This window comes from Diprion similis, chromosome 8 (genome assembly GCF_021155765.1).
Source record: "Diprion similis isolate iyDipSimi1 chromosome 8, iyDipSimi1.1, whole genome shotgun sequence".
Taxonomy (NCBI): Eukaryota; Metazoa; Arthropoda; class Insecta; order Hymenoptera; family Diprionidae; genus Diprion; species Diprion similis.
In genome coordinates, this window is record NC_060112.1 from 13925445 (window position 1) to 13938583 (window position 13139).

Here is a 13139-nt window from a genome sequence, read left to right on the forward strand (position 1 = left end):
TGAATAATAACTATAACTTATGCCTAATCATAGACGCATTATACTGAAAAATCGTATAATAAGAACTAAACCTAAATCAATATTGATCTCTGGACTTCAAATGTTACGGCGCTTATTCACAATATACATAATATTACATCGCCAAGGTACTTGTATGTTTAAGCTTAAATTAGTGAACCACTAATAGTAGCTTATGAAAGTGGTCGAAACCATGACAGACAGAACACGCATCAAGATTCAAGTTCACTGACTCTGAATTAAGCAGTCGTTTGATTCTCATGAGTTTTTGATTATAACATTTCGCCAATTGAACGATCCGTCGCGTCGTCTTTTTATCGACATACATATATTATGTGTGTGAAATAAATTCTATTCCTACAAGTCGTGTTCTAATGAATTTGTGCATACGTACGCGAGCGAATATATAGTGCGTGACGAAGGTCAATACATATAGAAATAAAAAAGTATCATTACGCGGCTATCTCATATTCATCGTAATAATTCACAGTAGCACTGTGCAGCTACAGATTCAACGAGTTACGTGAACTACTTGTTCGCGGCATTAACCGCTTCCTCGGCTTCTGGTTTCGGGTAAATGATCTCAGCGTACTCCGTAGCATCATCGTCGATCCTGCGCGGGGCCACGTTTTTCTGTTGCGTTAGGTCCAGCTCGGCATAGACAAGGCCACCCTCTCCAATGGCAGGATTTGCCGTGTTCAAAGCGACGGCTTGCGGTGCATCGCTTGTTTGAATCTGTTGGGGAACATGAGGAATTCAGATAGTACAGGAAAAGGAATGGAAATGCATGAAATTTTGGAAGAGCTCGGCAAGCCCAAAAAACCAAAATCACCTTTTCGTCGTCGACGGTCACGACGGTTCTGACAGTGTCCGTGTCGGTTCCAGAGACTTTGTCCTTGTTGCGTTTGAAGAGTTGAGAAAAGGTCATCTTTGCTCTTGCTCGTCTTGCCGCGGAGGCTGAGCTGTCGACTTCGCTTCTAGAGTAACGCCCGGCGCTTTCGGTGTCACTTCTGTTAAATAAGATAGCTTGATAATCGGAGAGCACAAATACTTACACTCGTACGATGAGACGCAATGGGTTTTTGATGTTTTGTTTTTATTTCTTTTTTTGACAAATGGGCGTTAATACGAGGTGAAATATGACGTGCGGATTAAAGCGACAAATTTATAATACATGTAACTTTGAAATGGTTTTTGATATGTATGTAAGCCACTTGATGTCAAACGATACGCAGGCATGGCAAGAAGCATTGCTAAGGATTTCTTCATATTTCTCGTTCATCAAATAATGTGATTCATCACAATAATTCTGCGAATATATCTCGACGTATTACTAATGTTACTGATTGTTGCGTAGATAATCGCAACGCGCAGCTATATCTTTCCGTCTAGAGATTATTGTTCGGTATTTTGCATAAGAGACGAATTTCGTCATGGACAAAATAAAAAAAAAAAAAAAAAAAACCTTAATAATTTTCAAAATATGTTAAAACGACCGTTATTTATTGCTAACTGAAACAACAATGACTTTTCGGAATTATAGTGTAAAAACTGTCGAAACTTATGTAGTATTTGTTTGTTTTATTTATGAAACTTTCATAAAAAATTTTTTTTCTTGCCAATACTTTACAATACCGGTTGAAATATCTGCGGTTTAATTATAGCTGCGTAGGCAGACTGGTAGGCGGTGGCACTGTCTAGCCCTGAAACTATTATTGTAAATACAATGGTTACAACAATGCGTGTGAGAAATAGAAAATGAAAAGCACATCCATATTTTTTGCATGTAAGTAATGTTATCGGTGCCTGAGTGGTGATTATGATGATGCAAATCGGATGACTAATATCCACTGTGCGAAGACAGTACCCACCGCCTTGATTTGGCGGTGAATGAATATACAAGTAAAAAAAAAAGCTTGATCTCTTGGCAGGTATACATTAACGTTACAACACTTACTACGCAATGTGTGAAATGGATAAGATCCCTCAGGTATAATGATTTCAATGCGAGTGCGTATTACTGGTTTTGTTAACGGAGAAACAATACAATTGAAAATAAATATGTGCTTCTTGCCTTCGCCCCGCATTTGGATCGTCTGGTTTTGGTTTTCGGAAGCGAAGAAGGCTAACGCTTGCTGCTGGATCTGCTATGTCTCTGAAAATTATTCGCGTCATGCGGTGTCTAACAATAAGTCTAGAATAAAGATTCGACTCCTTATACGATTAATGGCAGGGAGAAGGAAAATTAATGAAAAAAAAAATTGCCTCTTAGTTACGAGTCAAATTATTTTTCACATCTAGTCGGTTGATCACTCTCTGGGCTTTGAAGGTCTCGATATTTTAGCAGGATTTTCTTCTGATTGTCTTGTGTGTTAGTAACAAACTTGTGCGCTAAGAATGCGGCAGAAATTAGTGTTACAAGAACTGATAATCAACATTTAATACAACGTGTAATTATTGTACAGTGTATAAGAGACAGTTGTCCAATTATTAAGGAGGGTTTATACTCACGACTCTCCGATCGCCCTGGTCGAGGAACCACCTGAAATAGGCAAAAGAAAATACATTTTCAGAGAGACATAATGAAAATGAATATCGATGTTTTATATGCCAGATGTTTACATCGGCAAAGTTATGCTTTGAGTGTGAACTGCGTATTTGCCGATATTTAAAGGAGTTGCATTACGTTATTGTAGTTTTAAAGAGGTTTCCAAGGATCGCGCGTAGCTGTTACACGTTTGTATATTTAAAACAAATGTTTTATTTCAAAAATCATATAATACTTAGTTATATATATATTTATATAATATCATAGCGATGAATGAACTTAAAATTATTACATACAGCTCTCTATATATTAATTTCATTTAAATTTTTAATTAAAATTACTCTCGTCTATCGCCTTGTATCTACAAGTACAGATACAAAATTCGCATATCGCTTTCGTTCGACATCGACATAGTCGCAATGCGTTTCTTAATTTACTTTACCGATCCCGTAACTTTAAAATTTTACTTCAATTCGAAACGGGGGCTCACAAATATTTTTTTTCATTTTCTTCAACGCTTTAGGATCGCAAACTTGACTTTTACAGATCAAAAAATTCTCACGCCAATGTCACCAAAGTGACGGAGAGTCAAGAATGAGTACGGATATTGTGTAGGTAACGAAAAAAGGTTGAAGCAATAAAAGCCGCGTTAAAAAAGAGGGAAGAACAGTTGCGATGAAACGATTTTATTTTTCAATTTTAAAAAAATTGTCGATAAAATAACGAAAGTATCCGTAAAAGTATTTCAGAGCCCACCGATTCCAATTAATAATAATTATTAGATTATCTAAACTTACATTAACATAAATATATATTTATATATATTTATATATTCCATTGTATGGCCAACGATCATGCTTAGTATAACATGCGGCATCATCCTTTAATGGTACAAGCCGTTTTAAAGTTAATATACTTTTTCTTCTTTCGATTTCTTTTGCGGTTTGGGGAAGGGCTCAAAATTCGTTTCGATTAAACAAGGGTTTGATTAATTTATATACTGATTTATTTAAATAAATTTTTGTGAAACGGATTATATCATAGCATGATCATCGAGATTTAAGTAATTAGCGTTACAGTTAATTAATAATTATATAGTAAAATCAATTATAAAATAAGTTTAGTATTATCATAAATGTACCACAATAAACCTTTGTACATAAACGTATCATAATAATATGTAGTTAATATTAACCATTCGTATAATGTATTTAGTTTTACAGATTCTAGTCCATCAAGCTGAATAGTTCAAATTTCTCGTTACATCTTACACGGTTTTTATGTGTACGTATACTTATATATTTTCTTCCTGTCGAATTTATTGACTTTCATACTCTTTTTTCGCTAATAGTATTAGGTATATCCCATTCTATAAAGGTATGTTACATACCTGACACGACCGTAATCAGCGAATATACTTCGACTCAGAGGTAAAATATATACTGCAAATAAGATACCAAAAAATTCAAATGATTTGAATTGAACCCGACAGTCAAAATCCACCCTAGTCTGCACTCTCGTGGCAGTGATGCATATTGATATCGTACAGTGATCATCAATATCGTTATACTATACGTATTTGGACCAGTACTGAAAGTAAATATGATTCTAGTAAGTATAATGATTGACTGATTTTCGGATTCTCAGCATGAGATACTGAGTAACGATGGTCTCAATGACAGCGGAGTTCAATCCGGTAACTATTCAACATTCAAGACCATAGTTTCACGTTAGATTTAAGGTAATTAAAAATTGTTATAAATATCAATCGTGTTTAACGCATTAAAAAATAATATTATGTAACCAGATCGAAGAGGGTGTTCCATAGTTGTATTTCTATGGGTAACATACACTCACACATTTATTTCGTTTCGAATGTATGTTTTTTATCTTTTTTTTTTGTCATATTTTTTATTTTATGATGATACGATAACCATTAAGTAAACCTTATTTTTTTTCCTTATTATTTCATTTCAAATACGAATAACGACAGGCTTCCAGCACTTGATTTGCTTTTTAGTAAATACTTCCTGTATTCACTGAATATAAATCAACTGCCTTGGCGCAGAATATATCATTACTATTAGTTTTTATATCGTAATATTTATAATATTTATATATATTTATTCATTCATTTGTTTTACTTATTTATTTTTATATATACAACACGCAGCAATTCCGGCCAACTAGGTAAGAAATTTACGTTTTTCTTTTTCACCGATTGTCTGGTTTGCTTTCGTCTTCATTGGACGAACCCTGAAAATTTTTTTACCCCATTGGCCTTTCTCTGTTAAGTGAAAATGTGTCGTGTGTTAAAAATTCGGTGTGTGTATATACGTATGTATGTGTTTACGTTTATTATATGTGTGCGCGAAAATTTGAAACTTTCTTTTCGAACAAACGGGCCGTAAAGTTGCGTTCATAAAAACAAATGAGCGACATTGTTGAAGACGTTTAATGTTTCGATCTGAATGATTTTCATGGTTATTTTGAATGGCTCATTCATGAATAAAAAATCGGCACTACAAAAATGGAAACAATTAGTTTATTGTCGAAGAAATGCAATTGAAACAGAATGTTCGTTTTCTTTTTTTCTGATCTTGTTTATTCTAGTTTGAAATTTAATTGAAATCGCTTACATTCACCTGTGGGGCGTTCGATTGTTTTATATTGATAACACATATTCAAAGAAAGACAACTGGATGATAATTAGGTACGATTTTTTTTTTCTTGTTATTCTTTGCAAAATTTTTAGAACGGCGTATTGCGAGAGTAGAATAATTATGTGATTTGAAGATGCATGGTTAAAATACAATAATATATATCCTAACATCATTACACAATAAATTGCAGTATCAAAGTAAACGTTGCTTATGATTACTACTATAGTATTATTATAAGTAAAAATAATTTCACATTGAACAAATCTTGCGCAAATAAGTGTCAAGCCTCAGCGAGAGAGTGATTATAATAAGTTGTAACCAACGGCTAAATGAAAATTGCAAAACTTATTAACACAACGGTCGGGTCATTGAATTATGCGCGCAAAATTTTGTGACAGCTTTTGCGGTTGCAGCCATTTTGTGAAAATAAATGTTAATAGCGAAGATGTTTGTATCGATTTCAATGATTGTTAAACTGCAGCATTGACAATTACAACCTCGATTTTGGATCACATGAAATGTAAGTTGAAACAATAGTTGCCGAAAAATCGGCCTGAAGGCTGAACAAGCAAGTGCACGTATATAATTGTTTAATGTAATAAATGTTCAAACATGTATCCAAAGTTGCACAATTTTCACGAAGCTAGATCTTACGGAATGTATACGTAATTATTATCAAATATTACAACGATTCAGAATACAATTCTGTGGAATTGGATTTTCGTCATTTATATTCATTCGTTTAATTAATTATCTTTTAATATTAACGTTATTACATCAGTATGCATGTGTGTATTATGTATGTATCAATGTATTTATGTATGTATAGTCAGTACTGCGATGTGTAATGAAGAAAAGAAAAAGAAAAACAATAACGGTAATTAACTATTTCATAATTTGAATCTTTCACGGCGTTGGAATAGCTCTGAGATGCACGTCAAAAATGTTTGCGACAATGGATAAATTTAATGTTGATTAATGATTATATTATATATGTTACGAATTTTATGATTACACAATGACGCTTTTGTTATTATCACGTATAATGTAACGCGTACGTATAGGCGCGCATAATCCTCGAACAGCAGGGCGTGACGGGATTCTTAAAAGTAGGTTTGCGTTTAAAAATTAGTAATTCTCGTGGTTTTTCTTCTTCTTTTTTGTTTTTCCTTTTTAATCTCCTCTAATTATTAATATCAAAATCAATGTTAAACTCTAGTTAATTCGTCTTCTTCGAGATTATCAATATCGATGTACACAATTCTATAATAATTATCATTAATTGGTATAGAACTTCTGCACCTCTTAGAAGGGGAAATTAAAATAAAAAGGTTCCTTTTTCAGACCTCGGACAGACGTTCAGTGATGTCATTTTTTTGTTTTTAATCTATCTACACTCGACTTATGCCACGATGTAAAATACATACGACTGAGGGGCGGGTGCTCGGCTTACGAAAGGTAGTACAAGCGTGCGTTATTCTTGCATATTTTATGATTCAACTTTGATAGCGTTTTCCCTTCCTGGCACGCTGAAAACCGTCACGATCGAATCTCATGATTATCAGAATTATCAGCAGAACGTGATACTGTAACAATAGTGTCACTTTTTACGACAAAGAAAACAAGATAATAAAAAATAAAAAAAAATAAGTGAACAGAACACTCATTGCGTCATTCAACGGTAATTAGAGTATATGGTTGGATTAATCTTAGGTACATCACCCCATCTCGGTTTGAGATTCAAAACTGATTCGGTATCGAAAAAGATACTTATTTTTCTTTAGTACATCGTATAATATAAGAGATTCGCGTTAAAACCTCCAGTAAATTGAACACAGGAGAAAATGTATCGTGACTACAATATCACGAAGTCATACAATATACTTTCAATGTCGTTTCTTTCGCACGTTAATTATAACAAGAAAATCAAAAAACAATCGCTCAACTTCCGCAGCATAAGAAAAGACGCGCGATTTTTTCGACGGGGAAGAGTGCCGAAGACCATATAACTGTATTCGTGTAATCGTTACACCCAAGATCCCCGGTCCGGAACTTTTCTCGTCCAAGCTGCAGCCGGTTAAAAAATAATAAAAAAACATCTCGCAACCGGGGACAGAGGGTTGATTGGCGTTTGTGCGATAAAACATTGAGATGAAACGGTCACCGCTCAGTGAAATGAAGTGAGAGAAGAAGAAAAAATAAAAAGCGCAATGAAAAGATGAGAAAGAGAATAAAGCGATGCCGCAGCATCACAACGCCCGTGACGATAACACGAGTAAAATGAATGAAGCGAGAACGCGAGAGGGTGAGGAAATCTTTCGATAAAATGGCAAATCACAGGCATTCGACACCGTTCCTCCCGCCGGATGCGAGCGATGATGAGACCAGACGGCGCCGCCCGCGTTAGACCGGCGTGTCCGTCTTCTCGTCCTTCTTGATGTCCTTGATGTCCGTGTTGCCGTTCACGTATTCCGTGCTCGCGTGGATCGGGTTCTCCTGTCCGCCGTGGGGCATCTTCTCGTCTATGATGTGGGGGTCTTCGTGGTCCTCGTCGCCAGGTGTGATGTGCGCCTCGCTTCCGGCGCCGGCACCGCCAGCCGCCTCCTCGTCGCGCCTCCGCCTCGCTGTAACAAGCAACGCCACAACCGGTCAGGGCAACGCGCAAACCTTCAACGTCGACATTTCATTGATTGGATTCGAGAAACTGAAGACACGACCAGCTACTTGTCTTATCGTGTAATGCGTGTGTCGAGTAATCGTGCCACGGTGGCCAGCGACCGAGAATAATTGAATTAGCTTCTTTTTTTTCTTCACAACACTCTTCAATTCTAGACTTTTTTTTTTTTTTTTTTTTTTTTTTTTTTGTGGTAAGAGCGACTGGTCGTCAGTATTTAGACTCATTATATCGCGGATGCAAGTTCGTGTAGATTTTTCAAATACATCAATCAAGTTCGATGTTTTGGAGTGATCTATTTCAAACGATCCTCACACGCAAGTGTGAAAAATAAATGCGATTCTAGTTGTACTGTAACTGACTATAGCTTAATAAATCGATAATATGTATAAACATTCACAAGCAAATCATCGCACTAAAGATTATCATTTTTAATATTGATTACTATTTTCGTTCTTACTATTATAATTCATCAGTCCAAGCAAAGGGTATGAGGTGAAACGTGAACGTATGTATACTATTACACATACCTATACATGAATTACAGTAATGTTTCACAGTCAATTAGTAGCATAATCGGTGTATTGAAGAACAGCGATGAACGAAACAAACATGCTTCAAACGATCAATCGACAAAGTGAACTATGTATTATCGGTAAATATTAGTTGGCACAAGACTTTACCGGGTCTATTTTGATGTAATAGTTGGTACAATTGGAATATATTTTACCGACGGAAGGTAACGTCGCTGCAGTAGATACCGACAGTATCCGCTCTGTTTCTGTGCCGTATTGCCATGAACAGGCAAATCCTCCGTGAATCTGACTTGCCCTCGCCGATTGTTAGCGGTTGCTTGTTACGAGAAAAAGTCCAACGAAATAACGGAAAAAAACATACACAAAGAAAAGACGACCGATGTAATCCGCGCGAATTCGTTATGGTGAAATTTTGAACTATGGTAAGTATGTACAAGCCCGCTAGGTAAGTTCCATGACAGTAGATGGTTAGAGCGATACCGACTTTTCCGCAAAAATTGTACGGTACTCGCTCTGGCCCTTGGTGGCAAGTATGTAACATATATTACGCATAATAAAATGCTTTTTTATCACATGCATCAATTAGAACGTACATGTAGATACTAAGCTCGAAGTACATGCAATATTGCGATAATATTATAACGAGAGAAGAACATTCAAAAAAAAAGGTGAATGAAGAATCGTTATTAGTGTCGCTTCCCATTGTTCAGCAGCATTCAATTTTCACTGTACATTTTATTACAATGATTGAAACGCGACGACGACTTAATCTGATTATCAAAAAGTGATTGCAAGTAGGTATAACAAATCTTTGGTTTAATTCGAGCTGCAGTTGATGATATAGTGAATAACGAAGCTACGGGGGTTTTGAAACTCCGAAACTTTTTTATTTTATTTGGAGTGGAATGGAGATGAGCTGTATTGATGGCTGATGGTGGGCGGCGAACAGCGCTGGCACTAGGGGTTGCTGTCTCATGTCTGAGGCTAACTTACCCCTGGGTAGTGTCATGCCTAGAGAATGGTATCGCACGGTTAATGTTGGTGTGTCTCCGTGTTCTTTACTTCGCCCGACTTGCATGCTGTCCTATAGGTGGCGGCACAACACACAGTACATATGTATACATACAGGTGGCAACTGATATGGGGGAATTTATTTTTTGGGGGGGAAAGGAGAACACATACATTTCGCTACCATATTACGCAAAATGCTGACGCTGGCGGTGATTTTTCGGATTCAAGATTCATGGTAATTTGTACATTCTGTAATCAGCTATCGGTCTTTATTTCAAAATGTTAGGTTTAACCATTGATTTTCACGCTCACCTTATTTCATAATTGAAACTTTCGAAAATACCTTTCAGTAATAATTGTTTTACCAAAGAGACGATTTTTTTTTTTTTTTTTTTTTTGAACTGTGAAGTGTTCGAGACATTTGTCGCACTTGACGCAAGCCTCAGGACTTCAGCTAAATTGTACTTTGAAGATATTATTCACGCAAAAGCGGTTTTCAAGTTGAAAACCTTTTGATTGTTTCGTAAATTCTATGGAAAATTAAGGTCTCGAAAAATGATTACATTCCGTATTGAATTTGAAACTTGATAGGTTTGAAAAACTTGAGTCTTAAGACTGCACCGAACAAGATCGAGAATCATCGGATCTTACGCTGTGACGAAGATGGGTTTTGGAAAAAAAAAGAAGAAAAAAAAAATATCATTCGGGCAAAAATTTTGATAATATTGAACAAGGGAATTTGAGAATAGCAATTCCAACAGCAAAAAACTGATATTAGAACAGGCAGAATTGACTTTCAGAGGTGGCAAATTTTACGCGATGCCGAAGCAAGAGAACTGATAAATTTGCACAGGACTGGCCAAGCAAAAATTCGATTTTCACGAGCCAGTAAAATACATTGAAAAGTATCACTCTGGAAATATCTGGAATCTATCCGATCGATGAACATCATTGAACCGGTATCACGTTAAAACAACGGACTCGTTTCAACGTTCACCCGATTGCCCCTAAATCCTTCTATATCACGTATGTTCAATGGCTCGAAGTGTTTGTATATTTTAGCATAGATTTTTTTGCACTTCATCGAAACCAGATTCTCCGAATAATAAACACTGACATCACCGATTTTGTTACTACGATTAATTATTCAGTTTAATTTCTGCTTGTGAAACTCAACGTCGGAGAAGTATTGATCTCAGTAATCAAGTAGACGAATTGTTTCGCATTCGCTTCGCGTTTATCTTTGAAATAATATGCCAAACAAGTTTTCCCAACATATTTCCGCATGTCTAGCATTCGGAACCTGACTACGGAAAGTTTTTAGGTTTGCAGAGAGTAGTTACTATTTGTTTTCCGAGCTTCTACGTAATTTATTTTCTCTAGATTGCATACTGTCCGTTGAATCAATACAAATATATTATTACTTGTTCAAATAAATCATAAGATAGAAGAAAATTTTCAAATACAAATATGTTGATTCTACACGAGATAGAGAAAACTCCTAGTTCTGCAGTGAAATATTTACAGACATACTGTAAATACGTAATGCCACGTAGAGGGCAGTAGCAGCAGTGGATTCTTGCCAATTTGCTATTTATCAAACCTTTGTTTTCTCCGTTGTCATTTTATTTTACCAGCCGAGCATTCTAAATCATTCTGCATCATTTTAACTCCGTTGAAAGTACCATTTGATCCAACGTATTGTGATCAGATTCCAACCGCAGCGCGTTATTTATAAGTGGTCCTATTTGTACTGGGTTCAACTACTCTCTGATTATACCTCTGATTTATCGGCTTTACCGAGTTACGAGTTCGCAACAATCGATCGTAAAGAGATTAAACTATTAACCTCAATCGTATAAGTCACTACAACATTATCTTGTAAGTATTTCTAGCATTTATTCTCTTTTTTTCTTACCCAGATACCTGATAGAGGATAAAAAAATCCATCACTCGTAATTCGTATAAAAAGTTTTGGGTATCAAATCGGGGATTATTGGAGAATATTTAATCTGAGAATATACATGGTGAGTCTCGATTATTTGCTTGCAAAGAACGGGGTACATCTGCCACTGTACGCATGGGACACGGTGCTGAAATTCGGATCAATTTAGCCAGAATGTGAAATTGAACATGCCAAGACAAAAGTGAGCAAATAGAAAATGATAATTTCCGACGGTATAATCAATTATGCAGTAAATTTGAAAGTGAATATTGGGCGTTCAGCGATCTGAATTGCGACACCTGGTCCTCTCATCTGCAGGAACTCAAAAAGCAAATGCTGAGAAAAATTTTGTATTTCAGAGAAAAGTACACTCAACGAAACGACGAAAATTAAGGATAATAATACGGGGGACTCACCTGCGAAACACCAACGACCCGTAGCACGTGCAAAGACGATAAGGAACACAATAAGAAGCAGGACCAATACTCCAACAACGATGCCGATGATCGATCCGGCGTCAAGATCTCCTGTAATTGCAATATAGTTTAGCGTACATTCTCAATCCACCTCGTCTTTGAACACAACATGCCCCGGTTCAAAAATGAAAATACTCAAAGGAACATTTTTTTTATCTATATGATAACACATATTTAATCATTGTAATAAAGACGCTGTGAGGGTAAAAGAGGTCGGGTGTATTTGGGAAAGAAATAATATTGTTACCGTAGGATGAAAAAGATATAAAAATATATTAGTAAAAATATGTAGCTTGAATTTTATATCAATCCTCACGTAGAAGCAGGGATAACCAGATGGAAATTATTCCAATATCACCGGATCTCCCCCACGTGCTGTTAGTTGATTTTGAACGGTTTTGAGCACTTTTTATCAGTTTCAAGCGTCCAGAAATGAATATTCCGTGTAAAATGGGATCAAAGATAGAATTTTACAGCATGTCAATGATGCAACAAAGATATGTCTCTTCTTCGATTGAGCTGCTTGATCGCCTTATTATTAAATTTAAGTAAAGTATTTTAATTGTGATTGATGTATAGTGTATGATTGATCACACGAGTTCTTTCATAGCAAGCTCACTCCAAGTGAGAGACGTAAAAAATAATACAACTTCGATGCAGCATAGGTTAATATTTACAAGCGTGGTGAGTATTGAACTACGAAAGTATTCCGGGATTCGGAAGACAAGAAGTTGCTGGCGGAATGATTGACATGTACCAGGAAATTAGTCACAAAAATTACAAATCCAGTTGATCAAACATGTCTTGTATTTATGTCTGCATTATTGATTACAGGCACGCGATTGAAGTGAAACAATTGAACCCCGCTTGTAGCAAAAAAGATATTCGCAATTTCTCACCACGCTAATTCTACTTCGCCATTTTAGGGTTGAACGTGAATTACCGGTTGTACAATACGCGGATATTTCTCTGAAAAGAATGTGTGGTTTCGAAAGAAATGTGCTTTCGCCTACTTCTCGCATTTTGACAAGGTGGAAAACGGTTTTCCCTTTAAGCAGCTACGAGAACTGTGAGACAGATTCCTGCCGTCGAAAGCATTAGTGGAAAATAAATATAGCTCATGTATAAACGAACAAACGAACGAACCAGAGAACAAACAGCGAGCATCGTCGTTCACGTAAAACCCAGTGGCCTAGTAGGCCAAGAGCCAGAGCAAAAAAACAAGGTTCGTAATGCAATTTTCTACACAGCAAATTTTATTGTTGGAA

At 36.1% G+C, this 13139-nt stretch overlaps 1 protein-coding gene across 8 annotated transcripts in view; it reads right to left on the reverse strand.

Moving 5' to 3' along the window:
* Positions 1-505: 505 nt before the first annotated feature.
* Positions 506-13139, reverse strand: part of LOC124408561 (fasciclin-3) — a 233954-nt gene continuing 221320 nt past the window's right edge. For 3 of the 8 annotated variants that reach the window (XM_046885580.1, XM_046885577.1, XM_046885576.1), the window contains 5 exons: positions 11812-11922; positions 2530-2560; positions 2093-2173; positions 851-1028; positions 506-753 (listed from right to left, as the gene is read on the reverse strand). In XM_046885580.1, the coding sequence (XP_046741536.1) occupies positions 547-753; positions 851-1028; positions 2093-2173; positions 2530-2560; positions 11812-11922 (608 nt within the window). In that variant the 3' untranslated portion in view covers positions 506-546. Of the gene's footprint in view, positions 754-850; positions 1029-2092; positions 2174-2529; positions 2561-4450; positions 7854-11811; positions 11923-13139 lie in introns of those variants that run through there. The other 5 variants (XM_046885584.1, XM_046885582.1, XM_046885581.1 and 2 more) reach the window with 4 other exon arrangements.